Consider the following 23,650-nt stretch of genomic DNA (forward strand, 5'->3'; position numbering starts at 1 on the left):
TCTCTCTCTCTCTCTCTCTCTCTCTCTCTCTCTCTCTCTCTCTCTCTGCATAGCTCTTAATGCTTGAATGAGTCAAAGGGGAAAGATCAGAAAGTCACATGTGGTACGGGCACTTGAACATGGATTGTTCAAACTGACATGTGTTTAAATATAAAATACACACTGGGGGCTGGAGAGATGGCTCAGCAGTTAAGAGCACTGTTGCTCTTGCAGAGGACCCAAGTTTTGTTCTTAGCACGTATGGCGGGCAGCTCACAGATATTGACACCCCCTTCAGGCCTCCACTGGCACACACTTGGTATATACACCTAAACAGAAATAAATCTTGTGAAATGAAGTATAATCAAATATAATAAACAAGGTACACATTAGATTCTAAAAATAAAACAGGAAGAATAGCAAAATCTACCAATGCTTCTTATTTTACATTGGCTACAATTTAAATCATATTTTAAGCCCATCAGACTAAATGCAGTATATTATAAAAATTAATTTTATGCTTCTTATACTTGTTTTGATAGGAATTCTAGGAGATCTAAATGTACATATATGGAGATGTAATATTCATTATGGTATGATTATTTTGTGTGAAAGAGATTATTTAAGTTTATTTTAACTGGCATATAAAAATTACAAATTCATGGGATGCTGTGTAATATTTTGATATATTCCTGCATTGTGGGATATTTAGACCAGAATAAACAAAGCTGTCTCCTGAAACATTTTTCACTCCTCTATTGTGGAACTTGTGAAATCCCTTTGTCTCCCTTTCTGACATGTATTGTACACAACTGTTATCTATGGTCACCTCCTGTGCATAGCTCTGGCGCTCCTTGGTCACATGACTGTTGCTTTGCACCCATTGATCAACCTCTCTCCATCCTGATCTGTTTCTGTTGCTCTAAGTAATGAAATCTTCCCGGTGCTCAGGCTGTAAATGAAGGCTCTCAGCACACAGGTAATCTTTATCTTATATAAATTTATTGATTAGAAATATCACACACACACACACACACACACACCACATATGGAAGTCAAAGAACAAGATTATCAGTCCTCAGGTATCATCCTTCTTTCATATGAGGCAGGGTCTCTCCCTGGCTTGAAATTTGTCCAGCTAGGCCAGGCTAGCCGATGACCGAACTTTCAAGGATCCACCTGTCTCCAGCTCTCCTCTTTCCATTCCTGGAATAACACCACCCCTCACACCTCCAAGGCAAGTGCTTTCCTGATAGAGCCATCTCTCCAGCCCCTGCAGTCACAGAGGATACTATTTAGGTCAAAAGGGTTTTTGTTTTGTTTTGTTTGTTGTTAATCCCTGGATGGTACAACAAATTATAATTTCCAAAATTCAGCTTTATGGTACACTTTAATATCATGGGATTTAGGGTCTTTTATGCCCCATCTCCACAGTTTCCTTACTATGTAGAAAAACACCAACACATGACCCCAATTAACAATTTCTAAAACCACAGACTTGGGCCACGCTCTATCTGTGCCTGCAATGTACAGTGGACTTACCAAAAACAAGGGAAACAGAAGGAAAAAACAAACAAACAAATCAAATATACAGCCAACCAATGAGATAAATAAGAACCAAGTTAGAATGCATTTATGCTAATAGAGTGCTAAGAATGAGTATTCTAGCCTGTAAACAACTTCTCCCCTCCCCCCCTTAAAAAAAAACAGTGGGTTAAGAACCTGGAAATTGGCAAGTTAAGTTGCCATGGAAACAATCACAGTGCAAATATTCCAAGTGGATGAGAGGTTATGTGTGTAACAATGATGGCTGACACGCTCTGAGCATGTGCCAGAACACGCCTGTGAGTGTTTTATGTATAAACTTGACCATGGCAAAGCCGAGTGGGGCCTGCTGTTTCTAGAGGTACCAAGAGAGAATTCTGGCGTTCATGAAGCACATACTGGACAGAGGATCCAGAACTGGAATCTGGGATGTCACACTTAACTTAGCACCTCCGTATGCAGCCTTCCATCGCCAGATCTTACAGGCTAAGGCAACTCTCTTCTAGGCAGACAAATGTGTGGACCAGAGCTGAGAAGATTTTAAACATTTGTGGTTTTGCTGCAGCCCTAGATTTTAATACTTTTCACACTTGTAACCTGAATCAAATTATAAGCTTGAGAGATGCTAATCAATTCTCACGGAGAAAGAGAGAACTCTAAAGAATGTTCAGAGCCAAGGGTGAGCTGTATTCTCCGGGAGTGAGAGAATGGGGGTGGAGGGGGCACAAAATGCTGCAGTCAAGTTACTCATCAGAGACATGGAAACCCAAATTTCTATGTGATAGTCATTTGCTTTAAAGTACCATGTGTGGCTTAGGTTGTTACACAGAGGACAAAGTTCACCCAATACGATGACTCTATTGGATAAATTTTCTTCAAAGATGATTTTGATTGAAAATTTTAAACAGAGTAAATCTTTCATAGCTCTATATTTTTCTTGTCTTGCTAAAGTTGAGCTATGCTTTTAACCTTTAAATGCCTCCGTTTTCTCGGAAGGTCCGAGAGAGGGACCTTCAGTGATGGTGGTTTGCTGGGTTGAGGACTGTGTGTATATTACAGTATATGGGCCGTTGTCAATCCTTGGCTGCCATTGTCAGTAGGGCAGGGACCCCTCAGCCCACTGAAATCCCAGCCTGTGCCCTGAGCAGGCTTACTCAATTATGGTTGGTTTACAGAAGGCAGGGCACAGTGCTCTTTCTACTCAAGGCTGCCTGTGTGCAGGGACAGAGAACTCCAGTAATTGTGGGTGGCCTCTGTGCACTCAGGAGTCACTTCTGTCCACAGGAGCCACAGCCACAGCTGGAGAAAGCCACTACCTACCTTCTACTCCATGAGGAGTGGTGCCCCTTCCTGCCCTTTCTTGCCAAGTAAAGACCCCACTGTGCAGTCTCATGGCTACTTTAGGGAACCAGAACTTCTCTTTTTGTGATCTGCGACCACAGCAGACCCACAACTAGAGCTTCTAGGAACTCCCGATCTCACTCCCCATTGTCTCTACCACAACCATCTCCAGGGCCAGGCACACTGGAGGCCCTTGATAAACATTTGAGTGGAGTGAGTGAGTCTCATCACTGCTAAGCCTTTCCTGGTGAGCATCACGCTTCCGTTGTGTCTGTACAACTGCCATGGTGAGTTTCCGTTTCTCCCCTCTGACTCAAGCCCTGAAAACCACTCGGTAGTCATTCCTTTTTTGACTCCGACCTATTGCATTTGTGAAAAGTGGAAGTCACTTTTCTCTCAAGTGAACCCTTCCCGGTTTGCTCTCTGTTTCTGTAAGAAAGAGACTGAGATAATAAGTCAAAAGGAGGAAAAGTTTGGGTCCATCATTTGGAGGTCTCACAGTTAGCCCATTGTTCTGGGGCTTCTGGTGAGGGAGTACAACTCCAAGGGGCCACAGCCTTGGCGAACCAAGTGGGGAGAGCCGAGGCGAACCAAGGGAGCACAGCTGAGGTGAAGGAGGCTGCTTACCTCCCAGCAGAGGGTCCACATCCCAGGATAACCCTCACCATCATGGCCTGGGGGACTTACCTTCCTCTCACTAGGCTCCATTCCTAAAGGTTCTACCAGCTCCCCATAGTGTCACAAGATGGTGACCAAGCCTTCAGCACACACACCTTGAGAGACACTTATCCAAGCAGTGGTACACTTCCGGGCCTCCATCTTCTTCCTTTATGGTCCAAGGTGGCAACGGTCCCATCTCCTGCCAAAGCTGCTACTCTGATTCTGCTGCTGACTCCTCCCCAAGCTATGGTCCTACTCTGTAGCCTCCATGTTGATAACTCTCTGCCATCGGGCTTCCTGTCACAGGACACAGATGCTGCGGTGACTCTGTTCTCCAGGACACTTGGTGCTCTTACTCCAGAGCACTTCTGCCCAGCAGAGTCTTCTGCAGGAAGGAAAATGCTCTGTGTCCCCAGCTGTCCTGTAAGGAGGCCACTAACCACCTGTGGCTATAGTGTACAAAATGCAGCTAGCAGGACTGAGGAAATGGGCTTTTAGTTTTAAATAATTACAACCCGAGTGGTCATCTATGGATAGTGGCCCCCATCTGGTCAGTAGAACTCAAGAATGTGAGCCCTGAGAACTATTACTTTAAATACACCAACGTAAATTAAAGCTTTACCGTCTCCTGGCTATGCAAAACCTGGGCCAGAAATCCGAACTCTTTAAGTTGACCAATTGTTGTCATCTAAAAGTTTGACACTAATGCTGCAGGGAAGAAGGTGGCTCTGAACAAGACGGCTGAGAATTACACTTGCTAAGTAGGACTCTGGCTAGCATCAGTGCTCACTGTGAGTATGTGGCTGTCACCCTTACAACCGGCATCTTCACTGTTATCTGATGCGCACACGCTACCTTTTCTAATTTCCACTCCAGATGCTTGAGTGACCAGCAAAACTGGCTTAGTGAGTTTTGACTTGCGTTTTTGATCTGAAGTATATTAGACTAGAATACGGAATACGTATCTCCCCTGTGGCAGAGGGGGATGTTGATTTGTTAGATTTTCACTTCTCTATAGGTGCATTGTGTAACAGTTTGCAAAGTGAAGTACAAATTTCTTACCACAGGTTATATTAAAGGTAGCCATGTTTCTCTCAAGTTTGTTTATGGCTATTTTGGGTCAAGACTGATATTTCAGAGTTGAAATCTGGAGGCGTTCTGCCAGTCTTCATTCACCTTGATTTTTTTGACATGGCCCCCTATTGTCTTTTGAATAATGTTCAAATCCCTCTTGGTCACTGTACTGGCTGCTTTTGTGAATCAACTTGACACAAGCTGGAGTTGTCACAGAGAAAGGAGCCTCCCTTGAGGAAATGCCTCCATGAGATCCAGCTGTAAGGTGTTTTCTCAATTAGGGATCACGAGTAGGAGGGCCCATTGTGGGCCTGGGTTGGTAATCCTGGGTTCTATAAAAAAGCAAACGGATCGAGCCAGGGGAAGCAAGCCAGTAAGTAGCATCCCTCCATGGCCTCTGCATCAGCTCCTGCTTCCTGACTTGAGTTCGTCCTGACTTCCTTTGGTGATGAACAGCAGTGTGGAATTGTAAGCTGAATAAACCCTTTCCTCCCCAACTTGCTTCTGGGTCATGATGTTTGAGCAGGAATAGAAACCTTGACTAAGACAATGATCCAAACAGCCCCCACCCCCGTGGCCCTATACACACACTCTTTCCTGGTACAATAATCTCTCCATAATTTCCTAAGTACGCCTTGACATGTTCTGTGTCTTATACTGTGTGATCCTCATAGAATTAAATTTCTCCCTGGAGAGTGAAGATTCACAATATAAAGTCCAGGGTGAGATTTCGTTCCAGTATGGAGTACAATGGTAAGGAAGGCTCACTTCTGTGCCCTTCCATCCCTGTCACACATGATGAGGGAGAAGCCAGAGCTAAAGAACATCACCACACCAGTTCCCTTGGGCTTCTAGATGCTTTGTTACCTTTTGAGACTGGAAATGAAAACCTTCAGCTTCCTCAAGACTTGATTGTGCCTCTGTGAAGACATCCATTCATCCCGTGAGGTCACACAAGCCTTTATCAGCACTGTCCAAGGCCCCCACGGTGAATACAAAGACCAAAAGGGCATCCTTGCTCTTTGTCATCTTGCCTATGTCTTCTAGTACATTGTAGCATTGTCAAAAGAAAGAAAATAAGCTCGCAGGAAGCTTCACCACTAACTAAGAGAAATCACGTCTGGGTTGAAGGGGTGGTGACTGGGGATAAACTACATTGCCCATCTCCTGCCACTTGAAGGCAAACTCTAGATGAATAAGGATTTTTTTTTATTTGACCAATTCTGTACTTTTCACATGTAGAACAGGGCCTGAGATATAGGATATACCACTTAATGGCTGCCTATTCATTGAAATATGCTGGGGTTAAACAAACAAACAAAAAATTCCATACATTAAAAAAAAAAAAGTGGCCCGGGTTTTTAACTGTGAGATGCTGGAAGGCTGGGTTGATGCCCCTGTGTTTCTGTGGGCTTGATTGGGGCTAAGCATCTCTTAGGTGGATTTATGTGCAGCTGAGCATCTTCTAGGCATTACTAAATGCCAGGTTAAGTGTTTAAAAGTTCCAGAGTGGAGGTTTTGGTCCTTCTCACACTTTCCCTCCACATCTTAAAGAAAATGCTCTTGCTATGCTGACAGTGGCTTTAAAGGGAGGAATCTAAGAAACCAAGGGAGAAAAATCGGGGAGATTAAAACACACACACACACACACACACACACACACACACAAAAGGAAAAGGTCAAGAAAACAACATTTTAATGTAATTAGCCACCACTAGGAGTACATCTGAAAGCACTGGCTCACCTTTACCTGGTAGTCAACTGAAGTGGAAAATTTGACCAGAGGTGGTGACCATGTTAAAACAGCTCATTAGCAGCACCTGTTTGATTTTCTCCAAGGACAAAACATTGCTACATAGAAGCCAAAGTGTAATGTTATGAAAAATATTTACCCAGTTCCAAATTCAATAAAAAGCTGAAGGTCCAGGCATTACTTCTGTTGCTGGTCTCCTCCTCACGCCCACGGCGGTGACTAAATGTAACTGACTGAAATGATGTCCTAAGCATCAGATATTTACGCCAGGCCCTGAAGTGGCAGCCATCTTTGCACACTGAAATTACCCAAGGCTTGTTTTAGTGAGATGCCTGTCCATTCAGAACCACACAGGATGCAGAATTGGTTGCTAAGAAAAGAATCAAAGGCAAGAGAACATGATAGCCCTCAAGGGGCTTTCCATGTCAGTGTGTATGTGTGTATATGTATGTGAATGGGGGCCTCCTGTGAGTGTAGATCTACTTAAGTCTGCTGGTTGTCCTTTTCTGCATGCAGAGCAATTGCCCTAGACTACATTTCCCAGTTTCCTTTGCATATCATCAGCAAGATCATGTGACTAAATGGCCACTGTGACATCATCCTGGCTAATGGAATGTGGGCAGAATGGATGTGGGCTTTCAGGTCTGGCCCTCATATACCTTACTCTCCTTTCCCATGGGCTGATGTTAAAAAAAAGTGTGTGTGTGTGTGTGTGTGTGTGTGTATTATTATGCACTGTTAATGTGTTGTCCAGATTTGAGCCTCTGGTGAAAAGCTGGTAGTCATTTTTCCTTCCTTCCTTCCTCCCTCCCTTCCTTCCTTCCTTCCTTCCTTCCTTCCTTCCTTCCTTCCTTCCTTCCTTCCTTCCTTCCTTCCTCCCTCTAGACATCCTCCTTGTCTTCCTCCTCCTTTTCTCTTCTTCTTCTTCTTCTTCTTCTTCTTCTTCTTCTTCTTCTTCTTCTTCTTCTTCTTCTTCTTCTTCTTCTTCTTCTCCATCCTCATCCTCCTCCTTCTCCTTTTTCTTCTTCTTCTCCTCCTCCTTCTTCAAGTACTTGATGGATGCTTCATTCCCCAAGCATGCTACTCTATCCCAGGCACAATCACTCATGTGGTCCTACCTGGAAGAAGCAATTAAGTAACAAAGAATTCTCCATCTCATCTACAAAGTGATACTGTGGCATATTTCACCCTCTTTGAATCTTACAAAATGAGCCAGATTACAGAAAACAAAAGGCATGGTTAATCCATAACAGATTGCATTCTTAGAAGTAGAAGGTGGACATTTGTTTTCCCTGCATTGCATCAAACATTTGCCTTGTTTGCAAATGTATATATGGTCCACAGCATTTGCCTTGTTCACAATGTATCTATGGTCCACAGAAGTGCATCGGGACCTCCTTAATTGGCATTCTGCAAAGTATCAGTGACCTTGAGCACCCTCCCATGGGTCTGTGAGCTAATGGGGGAGTGGAGAGCTCTCTGAAGTGCTCACTCCTTCCTAGTTTTGTCTCTTTATCTTTAGACCAAAGCTAAGCTTCCCTGCATGTTTTTCCATGATCCTCTTGGCACGGCTCTAGGTGTGTCTCGGACATTGTGCCACTTTGACATTTCCCTGCTTGCATCGAAAACTCCATCTTTGGTCTCTTCCTAACCTTTCCCACCTGGTTGCTGCCTAGGCTGTTCCATCTGCCCAGGAAACTTGTTGAACCCTTTGATTCTCCTCAAATCTACACAGACACACAGATGCCTGTCCTCACATAATATATTGAGGTCACCTCCAGGATTCTGTCTCAGAGTGCCCTCTCCTTTGGACTCGCCAATCTTAGCTTTTACTACTTTAATTGTTGACTCATTTCTTAACCTCCCACAGACTATAAACTTGTTGGATATTGCATGGTTTTGTGGTCTCTGTACCAAGCATGGTAACTGAAATACCGCCCGGGTCAACCCAGTGAGTATACTTTGTATGGGTAGAGGAGGTAGGAATGGTGCACACCTGAATGAGCTGTTTTATCCATCATCTGCAGCCCTAGAAATTGATGCTGCTCTGAGAATGGGTCGGTTCTGATAACAGGAAGAAGGCCAGTCTTTTTCGGTGTTGTCAGTCTGTCCCCCACCCCTTGTGTATTTCTTTCGGGTCACAAGATATCTTCTGCCACATTACAATGTAGTAAAAAGACCCTTGCCAGAGGCAATTCTTGATCTTGAACTACCTAGTCTCCAGGACTTGAGGCAAGAAAAAAATCTCCATTATTTATAAACTATGGGGCTGTGGCATTTAGAGGATGAGTTTCCTCAACATTTCATGACTACTTCTGTGTCTGCCTAATACCTCAAGAAGTCTACAGTGAGTCTGAAAACCTTTGCCTTTTTCTGCAGTTGGTAGTGAACTCCTGTGAGGACAGCAGAGGAAGTAAGTTTCCCCCTCACTTAGTAAGAAGTCAGTCCTGCTATCTCCTGGATTCTGTCTCTCCTGACTTCCTTTCTGGAGAAAGTATATATCCAATTATATCCAAGATGACTTGTTTTTGAGATTCCAGTGCCTCAGAATATGACTATTTTTGGAGACAAGGCCTTTAAAGAGGCAATTAGTCTAAACGAGGCCATTAGGATTGTCCCAGGCACCACAGAGGAATGCCCATGTGAACACACAGAAGACTGTCAGCTGCACCCACACCAACACTCTCACTTTGGATACCCGGCCCCCAGAACCTGGACAGATTGAATTCCTATTGTATAAGACACCAAGTATAGGGTATTTTATGGGAGCCATGGAAAAAAATAAAACACAATATAGGAAACTGACACAACATTGTGCTGTGGCCACCCTTCCAAAGCTTCACTGTGTGGGTCAGAATGATGGGAACACCCAGTCTTCTTCTGGACTGAGGAGAGAGCCCAGAGTGACCATATACCTGCCCCCTTTCTCAAACAGACTCTCACTGCTGGATCCGGGTGGACAATGGGGAGGTCAGCTAACTCTAGTTTGACCACAAGCTAGCAAGGAGACTGGAAACTGTCACATAAAGGGAAGTGACTACATATAATCCCCAGAAGACAAAGGCAAAGAAACCTGATGCTATCTCCAATTGAATGAAATGCCATCTTCCATCTTTTAAAATTTATATTTGTAAGCTTTTTGCCTTCATGTCTGTAATTACACCTCATTCATGCCTGGTGCCTGTGGTGATCAGAAGAGGGCAAGGGTATCAGATGTCCCGGGACTGGAGTTACAGATGGTTGTGAGCCACCATGTGGGGGGCTGGGAATTGAACTCACGTCTTCTGAAGAACAGCAAGAGATCTTAACCACTGAGTCATCTCTCCAGCCTTGAAAATTTGTCTTAAAGAAGAAATTGACTTAGCGGCGTGAGCCCAGAAAAGAGAGGCAGGCCATGTTTTGGGAAGGGTTCCTGATTCTGTTATAGCTTTGTCAACTTAACGTAGAGCATAACTTAGAAGAGGAAATCTCAACTGAAAAACTGTCTCCATGTGGCCATGTCTGCGGGAGCTTTTCCTTAAACGCTGATTAAATGCAGGAGGGCCCAGGCCACTGTATGAGAGCGCGTGCGTGCGTGCGTGCGTGCGTGCGTGCGTGCGTATGCGTGATTCCTGGGCTATGAGAGTCTGCCAAGCAACCCAGAGGAAGCAAAGCTGGTGAGTAAGCATCGTTCCTCCATTCCCCACCCCCACCCCTTCAGTTCCCGCCTTCAGTTTCTGTCTTGGCTTTTCTTAATGGTGGACTGTAACTTGTCAGCCAAGTAAAAATCTTCCCCTCCCCAAGTTGTTTTTGGTCAGTGTTTTTGCACAATAACAGAAAAAACAAAAAACAAACAAACCCAAAGCAGAGCAGTCCCACCCGAGGAAAGGAGGCATTTCTGAGTGTAACCAGCAACTACAACGGGCTTCCTCAGGTACTGGATGAGGCTACGTGACCTTGTTCACAAATAATTTAATTTTTGTGGTGCTAAGGGTGGAGCCCTGAGCCTCACACAAGAGCTAGGCAAGTGGCCTACTGCTGAGCTGTAGCTCCAGCTGGATAGCACTGTGTCAGAAAGGAGACTTAAGCACAGATCCCAGGCTTGGGACAGATGAACTTGGATGGTCCTGTTGACCCTGGTATTCTGTATAAGCTGATTGTTGCAGCTAAGCGGCAGATTTCAGATATGTTTGTTGCATGGTCAACAAATAGTTTTATGCCCTGTGGATCTGACAGCTATTTTTTTTAAAACGGTAGATATTTTATTGAGAATAAACTAGAATAAATAGTCAATTTGCAGCGAACAATCTTAGGACCTTGGAAACACAGAAAAATGCCCAAGTAATGCTTTGGGCCTCAGAGTACACGCTTTAGCAGGAATGCATTTGTGATAACCAAAACTGTTCAACTTACTCCGTGCAAAGCTGACATCTCAATTTTACAAATTGAAAAAAAAAATCAACAACATTGAACTAGATTTATCTACTAAAAGCTAATTTCTCCTGCAAGAATTTGTTAAAATTACTCGCAGTAAAAGCCAGCACGGTAAAAGCTGTAATTTCCAAACTACCTTCAGTATGTGAGATTTTGGGAAAGTCGATAGAAGGACGAGATGATTCGGTGGCTGTATCAGAAACATGGTTTTTCATATCCACAAATTGCTACAGAATAATGGGGATCCAGTGGTTCAAAAATACTGCCTGCCGGCCCTACCTCATTAAGGCACACCCCTTAATCACCAAGGCTCGAACAAGTACCCTCGGAGCCCGGCCCACACCTCAGAGGGAGGCCTAGCTTGCTGGGGAACAGCAAAGGTTGGGAGAACAGAGCTAGCAGCAGGATGAACTTAAGACACCAGGAAGGGACCGCTGACCAGGGGAACATTCTTTCCTGGGGACCCCTGATCCTTTCGGGTTCTTACCCAAAGGAAATAAGCCTCCCCTTCCGGTGATACCCAGCTTTCCTACATTGGCACCCATCATCTCACTGTCCGGTCACTTGTCTCCCTGAGGGAGAGCCTCTCAAGAGAAAGCTCCGAGAGATGCTTGCGTCTATCTCCAAGGCAGCCAAGAGGGAAAATGCCGACGGTGCAAGGGACGGGATACAGAGACCCAGCCTCCTCGGGCTGTCCACTGGGCTCTAGGGGAAGCTCACACCCGTGGAGATGCTCGGGGTCACCAAGAACTTGAGGTTTTAGCAGCAAGGGTTGTGCTTACACCGCCCCATTCAAGTTAACCCCGTCATCGGTGATGGTCCTGGGTGGGATCATCCTGTCCACCTCCACCTTCGAGGTCACAGCCTCTGGTGGCACGCACCGGGCTAAGGGCTCCAGAGGCCACTGGTGAAGGATCGCGGTGCAGACCTGCGGTGTGTGCGCGTGCGTGTGCCTGGGTATGTGTGCGTGCATACGCGAATGCGCGTGTGTGAATGCGTGTGCGTGTGTGCCGCCGCCTGGCGACTCGTGCCCGACAGGTGCAGGCGCGCCGGCTTCCCATTGGCCACGGCGTCCTCCTCCGCCCACGCCATCCCCTTACCCCTGCTACCGGCGCCGGCTGGGACCCGCCGAGGCGCGTGCAGGCCCGCGCGCCCCTGCCCTTCCCGCGCGCGCCCGGGCCTCGTCCCTTCCTCCCCCTCTCCGCGCCGCCGCCGCGCGCTCCCGAGCTCAGGTAGCGGGCGCGCGCAGCCCGGCAGCTGTGGCCCTCGTCACCCCCGCCCCCGGCCACTCGGGGGAGCCCGGGGAGGGAGCGCGCGGCGGGACGGGCGGGGGCGGTGCAGCCCGGCAGCCGCCGAGGCTTCCGTCTCGCTCGCTCGCTCGCTCGCTCCTCTGTCTTGCTCGCTCGCTCGCTCGCTTGCTCGCGCAGCGGCGGCAGCAGAGGTCGCGCACAGATGCGGGTTAGACTGGCGGGGGGAGGAGGCGGAGGAGGGAAGGAAGCTGCATGCATGAGACCCACAGGTAAGAGCCGGAGCCCGGAAGGGGCTTGCCTGCCCCGGGGAGGCGTGCGCAGGCCAGGCTGGGCGAGTTGGCTCCTGGCTCAGCTCCCCTAAGGGAGGAATTTTTAAAATAAAAATAACAGCTCAGATTTCATAAGGGACTGGGGCAATAGGAGCCTCCCAATCCTTGGAAAAGCAGAGAAGTATCCAGGGGCAGCAGGGGGCACATTGTGAGATTCCTCAGAGTGAAATGTACAGGCCCGGGGAAAAGTGTTTTCTCAGCCGCTTGATGCTAGAAGGCTTTAGACTTTCCTGTCATGATCAGAACCGCTGAATCCCGGGGACCAGCACAGAGCCAGTGTGCACTAACCCCTGTCCTCTCTCCCCTCCTCCATCCCTCCCGCACGCGCAGTATCCCATGGTGGCTGCTACTCTCTGGACCCTGCATGGGGGGTGGCAGGGAGGATCTCGCTGTGGGAAAGGGGGCGGGGGCTGCGCAGGGGCGAACAGGGATGGGATGGGATGGAGCCCGCAAAGCCCAGGCACCCGGCCCCCAGGGTGGAGGAGGGAGAGCTTGGCCCCAGAGCCCGGGCAACCCCGGGGTATTGTCGTGTTCCGCTCCTGGTTGCAGACTCTCGCAAGCTGGATGCCCTCTGTGGATGAAAGATGTATCATGGAATGAACCCGAGCAATGGAGATGGATTTCTAGAGCAGCAGCTGCAGCAACAGCAGCCTCAGTCCCCCCAGAGACTCTTGGCCGTGATCCTGTGGTTTCAACTGGCGCTGTGCTTTGGCCCAGCACAGCTCACGGGTGGTGAGTGACCCCGCTGTGGTGGGGGGAGCTTTGGATGGCCCAGCAGGGAGGGGAGACTGTACTGACCGGACAGCACTGCGCCTCCTGCATACGTGCAGACTTTAGGGGTGCCTGAGAAATAGAGTCCCTGTGTCCCAGCCTTCTGCAAAACCCCTGGAGTTCACAGAAAATTGTGTGGAACCGGTGTAGGTTCGCACACCCACCGGCAGCCCAATTGGGCTTTTCTGAAGGAAGGATAAGAAGCCTGTCGCATTTTCCCATTTTGGCCCAGAGGAAAAGGAGGATTAAAGGAGTGTGTGGGGGTGGGGGGAGCAGTGTATTTGTGGCCCTTCGACCCTTGATCTTTGCCCTTCACACACAGGTCAGGTTTGGGCTTCTGGATTTGAACTACTTTAGAATAAACCGTCTTGAAGAATATGAAGGGTCTGAAAACATGGTCAGATCAGTTGAAGGACAGGTTTATTTGAAAGTTAACTTTCTCTTTCTTGGAGGTGGTGTGCTGAGGCATGTCTGTGACTGTTGGGGGTGGGGAAGGGCTGTAGAGTTTCCTTCAGGTATGTTTCTGGAAGACTGCTTAGCGAGGTCTGATTTACGGTGGGGATTAAGTCAAGGACTCTTCTATGAAGGGGAAGTTCTGAAATCAAATTGATAGCCCCAGTCCCTGTAAGGCGGCTAATCTATAACATGCTTGATTCCAAGCGGGAGGGCTATCTTTTGGTTGTGGTCAAGGAAGACAGATGGAGTTCCGGTCTGAATTTCTCCCCCTTAAGTCTCTCCCTTTCTTCCTTGTACACCACCGTCCATCATTCCTGCCTGTCCCGGATCCTCCTTGAGACATTGCTGATGTGGACTTGTGAAGGACAGGCTTGCATTCTCCTAGCCGAAATACAGAGGATGCCTAAGTAGATTGTCATTTGACGAAACACAAGTATTGCTTGGCGTAAATGAACCATTTCCACATTGGAAAATATTGCTGTCTCAGAGACTTTGAAGGTGAAGACGGGGCAAATAAAGTGAGCAGACATTTAGCAAAACTGAGGGAGGAGAACGATAATGTAGGCCTTAGCACAGAGCAGTTGGTAATTCAGGCAGTACACTCGACAGCCATTCGATGACAAGGGCGTGAAAGTGTCTATAGCAGCATTCAGAGTCAGAGTCACAGAGAAAACTTACTTTTTCTTTGGATGGAGAGGGTGGGTGGGTGGGTGTTTTTGCTTTTTTTTTCCCCCCAAGGAGTAACTTTTTGTGCTGCTATTTTAGTTTTTTACTAGAAGCATCTCAGAGGCAGATGTATTCTTCACAGAGGACAAAGTCAAGTGTGGGTCCAGACCACGTCTATGTGGCTCACCAGGACTCTCCCCTCTCTGGATACTAACTCTACCTCATGAATTGCGAGTCAGTATGCAGGTGACCACTGAGCAGATATGGGTCTTTTCCTCTTAGCTGACTTGTCAGTTCTGGCTACCAGTCAGTCCTTCTAACCAGGTCCACATGCTTTTCCAACTCCTGGAACAGGTCTCCCATGTAGATGACAGATGAGCTAATCGGAGTCCATCTCCCCGAATCTCCACCATTGTTATAGGATGTGTGAAGTTTGCGCATGCGCTGGATTTAAGCGCTCTGCTCTTGGTTTCATCCATTACTGTTTTCTGGGGCTTTCTCAGCTTTAGTTTCCCAAGATCCTCTGGATTCACCAGTCACCTTTGCAGTTCCCATAGTTTGTACAGTGGTGTCTTTTTCTATCCCTTCCCAGAGCCTTGAAAACAGGAAGTGTGGGTTCCCTGTCACCCTCCAGTGTCAGAGCCCTTTCTTTTTAGGGACTATCTGCTGCAGAATGGCTGGCCACCAGCCTGATGTCACCTTCAGTAATTATTTGGCTGACACTGATATGCAGATTAATACTGATCATTCCAGGATTCCCATATGAATCCACAGTTTGGGCAGGAAAGAACGGTGTGTGTGGTGGGGGAGGGGGGCATCCTAAAGCATCGACCAAACAGGCTTACTTTCTTAGAAATCTATGGAGTGTCCAGGCTGACAGTAAAGGCACTTTGCTTTTACCCCATATCTTTGCTCTTAAATTTTTCATGCGTATGCAAAAAAACAAAACCAACCAACCAACCAAACAAACAAAAACCCTGGGATCTTGTTAAAAGATAGATCCTGATTCCATTAGCTTTGGTTGGTCCCGGAGAGCCTGCATTTCTATGGTCTCTGTGTCTGTTTTTATTGATGCGCATGTGTGAGTATCCTCCATGCTTGTGCCAGTCCCCTAGGAGACCAGAAGAGAACACTGCATTCCCTGAAGCTTGAGATTCCGTCAGTCATGTGCTGCACACCATGGGTGCTGGGATCCCAACTCAGGGCCTCTAGTAGATTGGCAGGTACTTAGGAGACATCTCTTCGGCACCACAGGTCTATATTCAGTAAGCTCCTGGGTGAAGCCTTTGCTGCTGGTACAAAGACCACAGTCTGATTAGCAACGGCTCAGACTAACGCATTCCCTAGAATAAGTCAGCTTCTACCTCCAGCCTCCCTGACCTCCTTCTCAATTACCAGATGCAAATGGCCTGCTAAGGAGCAGAAGTCTCACCCCGGTGTCTAATCTGTAGGTGAAACACAGCTGAAATCAGCCCTCGGAAGAGCGCTTTCCTTTTTTAACCCACAAAAGGTGCATACTTAATAGACCCTGTTCTGAAATGTGGATTTTCATTTTTGATTGCTTTCAGAGGAAAAAGAACACCACAATAGTGGGGTATAATAGTCAGAGCTGGGGTGGGGGGAGGGGGAATCATGTGCCAAATATAAGTATTACAGAAAAAAGCCTAAACCAGAAAGGGAGAAATTGAGAAAATGACCAGACAAAAGCAGAAAGAGAAAAGAACTCCATCAAAACCGAAATGCTTTGTCTTGGGAAGCTAGAGATCCAATTCAACTCTTTGGGCCCTAGGAGAGCTTTTATAAGCCTGGCTTAGCTTGTGGTGACTCTGGGTGGCTCTCCCTAGGCTGTCTTTTGTCAGCTGGGTAGAAGGGTCCTCATTTGGATCCTTCTGAAAAGGATCCTGAACAGACTCCTACCAGGCTTATGGGGGATACAGGGTTCTACTGTGCCCATAATTCTTGTGGACTGTGTCTTCAGTCGCTTTTCTTCTTTAGCCTCGGTCTACTTTCCTAGAAGCCTCCTGGATTTTGAGGAATGACTAGAGCAATCCACCCGGCTGTTTAGGAAGGGATTCTAGACGAACTCCTTCTGTTGTTGGAAACTCGGGGTGGGCTCTGATACTTGATGGCTTTGAAGGATTTGGTGTGAGTGTGTGTGTATCTCAGCTTCCTTATCTATAAAATAAGTAGGATTTTATAAATCTTAGGGAGTTGGTATCAGGGATGGAAATGCCACAGACACTTGGTAATTGCAGAAAGTCATAGAGAATTGGTAGCTAAGACAGTGCTCAGTTTTGAGTATCTTTGCTATATTTATTCAGTAAGCACTGCTTACCTGTACCACACCTCAAACCAAAGCCTGTGGTTTACTTACATTGTTCTTTTAAACGAATAGAACCTTATTCTCTCAATGAACAATTTTAAAGTGTAGGCTAAGTGTCATCGTCTCAGGTCTCTCCGATCAGTAAACTTTTCCCCTCCCCCAGGTTCCCATTGCAGCTTGTTGTCATATATGGTTAGCCCACTGAGGGCAAGGATCTTGGCCGATACATTTTTATGTTTTAGGCGCCAGTGCAGCATTAACACTTAGTTAATGTTGGCTAAGAGCAAGAAAAAGATACCCCAGTTCCTGCCTCACCACCTAGAAAACAATCACTGTGGGTGGGCCAGTCATGAAGGTCGAGGCTGGAGGTGATCTGGGGAGGCTGGAGGAGAAGTCAAGAGGGGCTTTAGAGACAGGGAGACACTTAGAGTGGGAGTGGGTGGCAGAGATATCTTGTACAGAGATGTGGAGATGGTCACATGATCGAACTCACCAGAGAGCAGAGGATAGTGTGAGGAGTGCAGAATACATGACTGCAGCGACCCAATGTACAGACAGACAGGTAGCTTGGAGTCTTTTCTTAAGGGTCTTGGGAGTATCCTGAATGCCTCCCATCAGGTGGTAGCACCCAGCTAAGAGTCTAGAGCAGGAATGTAATGGCGGGCAGGTTGTGCCTGCCACTTCCTGCTTCTGAGTCAGTCCACCTGAGTTACAGTTCTTTCTGAATTTAGCCCATGAGATCTCCTTTAGGTCCTGGTGCTATGTCTATGGGCCAGCAGATAGGAACAAATGCTTTCTAAGCAATCAACTTTCTTGTAGATGTGAGTGAGTGTCTTCTAGTTTTATTGAGAAAAAAATTTCTATGTGGCTCAGTAGCAGCTTTTCCTGCAAAACTCTTATGTAAAATCCATGTTTCGGCTGAACCTGGTCAGAGGAGCTCCAACTCTCACAACATCAGCACCTGGCTCCTCAGCAGAGCCTGCGGTGACTTCAGCAGCTGCAAACTCAGATTATTGACAGGGTGAAATCTGAAAGATCTGGGGCTTCAGAAGGATTCCCACTGTACTGGCTAGTTTTGTGTCAACTTGACACAGCTGGAGTTATCACAGAAAAAGGAGCTTCAGTTGAGGAAATGCCTCTATGAGATCCAACTGTAAGGCATTTTCTCAATTAGTGATCAAGGGGGAAAGGCCCCTTGTGGGTGGGACCATCTCTGGGCTGTTAATCTTGGTTCTATAAGATAGCAGGCTGAGCAAGCCAGGGGAAGCAAGCCAGTAAGGAACATCCCTCCATGGCCTCTGCATCAGCTCCTGCTTCCTGACCTGTTTGAGTTCCAGTCCTGCATCCTTTGGTGATGAACAGCAATGTGGAAAGTATAAGCTGAATAGACCCTTTCCTCCCCAACCTGCTTCTTGGTCATGTTTGTGCAGGAATAGAAACCCTGACTAAGACAGATTGGTACCAGGAGTGGGGTATTCCTGTGACAACCTGGCCATGTTTTGGGGATGACTGTGGAAGGACTTTGGAACGTTGGGCCAGAAGATCCATTTGATGTTAAGAGCTCTGTGAGTTGTTGTATAGGAGCTTGGAAGATAATGTTGAGAACAGTGCAGAAAATGGAGGCCTGGCTTGTGAAATTTCAGAGGGAAAATGAAAGACTCTTTTCAGGGCCATTGCTATTTTGGATTGTGAAGATTCTGTGGTTCTGGTTAGCTGGGGCTGAAGAATCAGCTGTGATTAACAAGATCTGCTTGTGGACGTTGTACATCGTGGTGCGGAGCCTAGTGCGCACCACGATGTACAACGTCCACAAGCAGTGGTTTTGAAGGCATGAAGGGGTCATACAGAGCAGCTGAGGCTCGGCACTGTGAGAGGCCATGGAAGGCCATTGGTGAAGGTGCAGCCTCAGTTGCAATTGACGGCCCAGGACTGAAGAGGTCATGCAGTGTTTTGGAGATGCCAGTACCATGAGATGACCACCAAGAGCAGCAGCAGTGGAGTACAGGCATCTGGAGCCTAGAGGACGACTCGTGTGCTACAAAGGGCATGGCTGGAGAAGTGACCCAAGCCCTTGGAGTAGCCCAGAAGATCGTGAGTAGGATCCCAGACATTGGATGGTTAGAGATTGATTTTTGCTTTTGATTGTGACTGTGCTCTGATATTTTCCCTCTTGAAGGAAGAAACTATTTTAGTGGAGCCCACAAGTTACGAGACTTTTAATTGTAAAAAGACTTAGGATTTTAAAAGATATTGGACATTTTAAAGGGATTGACTTTTAATATGTAAAGACTGTGGGACTTTTAAAGTTTTTTAGATCTTGGGGATGAATAAGAAATTAAGGGTTGAGGCTTACTAGTGATGTGTTTGTGTGTCAAGTTGACAAGGGGTCAATTGTACTGGCTAGTTTTGTGTCAACTTGACAGAGCTGTAGTTATCACAGAAAAAGGAGCTTTAGTTGAGGAAATGCCTCCATGAGATCCAACTGTAAGGCATTTTCTCAATTAGTGATCAAGGGGGAAAGGCCCCTTGTGGGTGGGACCATCTCTGGGCTGTTAATCTTGGTTCTATAAGATAGCAGGCTGAGCAAGCCAGGGGAAGCAAGCCAGTAAGGAACATCCCTCCATGGCCTCTGCATTAGCTCCTGCTTCCTGACCTGCTTGAGTTCCAGTCCTGCATCCTTTGGTGATGAACAGCAATGTGGAAAGTATAAGCTGAATAAACCCTTTCCTCCCCAACCTGCTTCTTGGTCATGATGTTTGTGCAGGAATAGAAACCCTGACTAAGACACCCAGTAACAAGTAGTGAATCTCACATGTCACAACCCAGAAGAGAAGAGGCAAGTCAGGGAGACGCAGGGTTCCTTTTCTCCCCGAGAGTAATGGTGGATGTAGACAAGGGTCTTGACCTCGTAGGTATGGATTAGAAAGGAAGAAGAGCAGCTATGCTGTTCTATTCTTGGTGTCTGAGATACATTCTTCAGTGCTTCCAAAAGACCTTCCAGGGAGAACACAGGATCGGAGTTCTTTACAGGATGAACAGAGTTCAAGTTCGGCCTCTGCCCTTACATGGCTTTGGGCAGGTCATGTAACTTCAGTTTGACTCCATTTTTTTCCATATCACAGATATCATTAGAGTAGTTTGTTATGTGCATCTCTATTACAGAAGACAGCCCCTTGTGGCATGAAAATAGTAAGTGGAAAAGTCTGGAACAAGCAATAACCAGTGAGTGCCATTTTGAATAGCACAAGGAGGCCTTTCACCAACCTGCCCAGTTCCTCCTGCACGGAATATAAAGTATCCTTTTGTCCAGTGTACAGTAGGATATTGTAAGATAATATCCAGAAGACGTGCTTCACAGTGTATTATTATAAAAGTTCTGTTTTATTGTTTGGTATTGTTAGTTCCTTACTATACCTACATACAGATTTAACTTTATCATACGTGTGTGTGTGTGTGTGTATGCATAATATATTTATACATAGGATAAAATAAAGTATGTGGAATTTGCTACTGTCTATGGCTTTAAGCATCCAGTGGGAGTGTTGGAATATATATTCACAGTAAGGGGGACTTTTGGCTGGCTTCCAAGCTCTTAGCTGCCTTCCCCATCTCCCCGTTCAGTGGTCTGGCTTCATTGCAGGCCCTGGAAATGCACAGATGAGGGGATTCAGGTTTTATTTGCACACACAAACAAACCTTCTCAAGAATGTAAATGCAAACGACTTGCAGAAAAGTTTCTTAATATAGATTTTTAGTTCAGTTTAAAAGTTGGTGTTATTTATTGATACCAGTGAGAAAACTGACTTTTTCGGGTTGTTTCTCTTTATCCTTGACTGATTTTGGAAGCTCATTCAGTGTTTGATAATTGAAGTAACCACACAGGGTAAGGGTATGTCTAAATAGGTCACCAGGGCCATTGCTTCCTAACTGAAGGCAAGAAAGGGCCAAATGAATAGGCTTTTTAGCTAATTTACAAACACAGCCACCTCTCAACATCCAAGGCAAATACGTAAGATGTATAGTCTCGTGTATCTGCTCGAAGACTTAGCTCCTTGTTGGTCCATTCTCACAGGAACTGGTCAGCTATCACTAACTGTGGATGCTTGAGAAAGGATGGGATGAAATGTTAAATGGCTCAGATTTCTGAGTGACCTGGTAAACATTTCCAAACTGTCAACAATATGTCTAGTGTGCCAATCCCTACTCCCATACCTTAAAGGTGCTACCCCATTCAATCCCTCACAGTGGGCGTACATGGCACATGCCATTATTTATCCTTATGTAATAGAAGAAGAACCTGAGGGGTGGTATCATTAGGCTGCTTGTCGTCATTTTTATTACAGCCTTTCTTTTAGTATGCCAGAACGTGAGGAGGACTCCAGTCTCCAATACATCCACCCCAGCCCTATTTCACATAGGTAACTAAAAAATGTCCCTTTATAATGAAGTTATCAAGTTGTTTGAATTGGCCCTTCCTACCATGACATAAGGGAACTCTGGCATTGTGATCAGGAAGGGGCATAAACATACTGGTGAATCCACAGAAAATGCCACAATCCAGGATAAGGTGGAGGCTAGGATGCCTGAACCTTGGGACTCTGTGTACATAATGGAAGAGACCCAGAAACTCAAAAGGTTCAAAAGGGATGTTTCTTGACTCTCACCTGCTCTGAGCAAGAGATGCCTGGACCCTGGCACCCCTGCAAGTGATGTGCATGGTCACCATCTTCTTCTAAAGGTTATGACCGCCTTCTTTGCAGTTTCTGTACACCCTGGACCAGTGTTAATGATCCTTTAGCTAATATGTGCTTAGAGAGTTAAAAGCAACGCAGACAGTTTTTGTATATATCACCCCCTGTAATTTCTGAATGCACCAGCAGGCGATTTTGACCATCTCTCCCATCTTTTACATCTTTATTAAGAGACATCTTTAGTGAGATTGCGCTCATAGAGTCGACAGATGGTCACATAAAGCCAGATTAGGAGGCAAGGCACAGACGTTCACACCTGTGGTCCAAACACTGAGGAGGAGAGAGACAGAGAGAGTGGCAACTGGGACTTTTGAGCCTTGGAGAGCATTTCTGCTCCAAAATGTTAAGTCTAGAGGAGGAGGATGTGATGATGGTTGATGCTATCCAAGAATCACTGTGCTTGTTCTCTGGTCCAGGAAGACATGTTGGGTAGATGGACTTGAGGCTGAGTTTGAGGGGGGATTTAGCCCAGTTACCCTTTATCTATACGAAAACCACGTCTGAACTGCTCTGAGAGACGTTACCCACTCGAGAAGAAAAACAAATAGAAATAATTAAGTGAGTTGCTCACCAGTTAGAATTGAGAGTGCATTTTGAAATGGCTTCTTAATTGGGAGTATTGTAATTGCTTTATTAATCTTAAACAAGGTAAATTGGGAACATCAGAGAAGTCAAATGAAAACAAATTCTTGACATTATTTAGAAGTGGTATAAAATCTGAGAGCACAGCAATGAATGAGCCTCCACATACTCTGGTGTGGAGATGAGAGAGGCTCCTGCAGCCCTCACGGGCCAGGCATTTTGTGACCTTGCCTGTGTATATGAACATGTCTCGAGTCTCCAGGAATGGACTTGGGTCCTAAGAAGTAGTAACCTTGGTCAGTGGTCACTTCATTATTGTCCCAATTAATTGAGCTTTTCAAAGGAGGATTAGTATATGCGAGGTTCTTTGGGAAAGAAGTTTGTGCTTGGACATCTCTTGCTTATTTTTAAAATGGTTGACTTGTAGCTCCTAGATCACCAATATGGAATAAGAGCCGGTCATTCACACACTAACATTCTATATTCCTCCCCCCCCTTTTCTTCCAACAGTAACAAAATACAAAATGATCTCATTTCTTGGGGCTGGTTGCATTGGATGTGTGGTTGGGTTGGTTGAGGCAGTAAAGGGAAGGTTGTCTTAAGAAAGGCATAAAATATATTCTTAGAGTAGATTTATCGTTGGTGTTCCCACAACATTGGTACTGATTTAGCTAATTGTTGAATTCAAAATTTCAGTGAAGAATGTAGAAGTTTCCTGAATTTTAATCTCTTACACTGACTGGGGAGATTCTGGATTTCATTTTTGTTTTGTTTTGTTTTTTGTTTTTTTGTTTTTGATATGTTTTTTCTCATGAGAGGATAACAGGATCTGCTGGTTTCATGGAAATGCGATGGGTTTAAAATCTCATGAAAGAGACAAGAGGACCCCTGGGCCTTGCTGGCCAACTAGAGTAGCCTTCAGTGAGTTATAAGTTCACTAAGGGGCCCTGTCTCAAAAAGCAAGGTGTGTGTGGTGGGGCAAAGAGATGGCTCAGCAGTTAGGAACATTTATGGTCCTTGCAGTGGGCCTGGGCTCATAGCTCACAACTGTCTAGAACTCTTGCTCCAGGAGGTCTGATGGATGTGGTTCACATACACATCTGTAAGCAAAACACTCGTACACATAAAAGTAAAATAAATAAACCTTTAACATTGTGGTAGAGAGATACAGAGGAGATACCTAACCAATGCCTAGTCCCTGTAGGCACACTTACAGGTGTGTGCACTCGTATACAACACACACACACAGACACACACACACATACACAAGGTTTTGGGGGGTAGTAGAAGGCTCCTGCAAAATTAGATTGTAGTGTAACAGCATGTACTCAGTAGCTAATGGGGGCTCCCCCATCAATTCAATTGTATTGAATCACATCTAAATAGGCAAACAATCTTTAAGAGACTTCTAGTTTATCTGCTGAAGGTGAATTCAGTTATGAATTATTTTGTGGCCTTTAAAAAGTCTTGCCCAAATTCCACCCACCTCCCCGTTTGCTTTGAATTAGAAGCAGAGAGCAGGTCTCCCACCCCCACCCCGATCTTATTTATACCTGCTACCTAGCAGATGGAAGGTACCTACTTACTTTTACCATTGACTTGGTGAATATATTATGGATTCTGGGGAATAGCACTGGGGAGACAGACTGCCTTACGGGGCTTAACCAGTTTGTGTTGCAGCTGTTACCATTTGGCTGAGGGATGGATGGTAACCTACCTGCTGCCTTGGCTTTATTACCTATGAATAGGAGGTCCTT

General features: G+C 46.0%; 1 protein-coding gene across 2 annotated transcripts in view; it reads left to right on the forward strand.

The window, feature by feature from the left end:
• Positions 1 to 12,082: 12,082 nt before the first annotated feature.
• Susd4 (sushi domain containing 4) overlaps positions 12,083 to 23,650 on the forward strand; it is a 128,424-nt gene continuing 116,856 nt past the window's right edge. The window contains exons 1-2 of one of the 2 annotated variants that reach the window (XM_029479514.1): positions 12,083 to 12,284; positions 12,894 to 13,076. In XM_029479514.1, coding sequence (XP_029335374.1) covers positions 12,929 to 13,076 — 148 coding nt within the window. In that variant the 5' untranslated portion in view covers positions 12,083 to 12,284; positions 12,894 to 12,928. The remainder of the gene's footprint in view (positions 12,285 to 12,893; positions 13,077 to 23,650) is intronic. The other variant, XM_021171306.2, reaches the window with a different exon arrangement.

The sequence above is a fragment of the Mus caroli genome, chromosome 1, assembly GCF_900094665.2.
Source record: "Mus caroli chromosome 1, CAROLI_EIJ_v1.1, whole genome shotgun sequence".
Classification (NCBI taxonomy): Eukaryota; Metazoa; Chordata; class Mammalia; order Rodentia; family Muridae; genus Mus; species Mus caroli.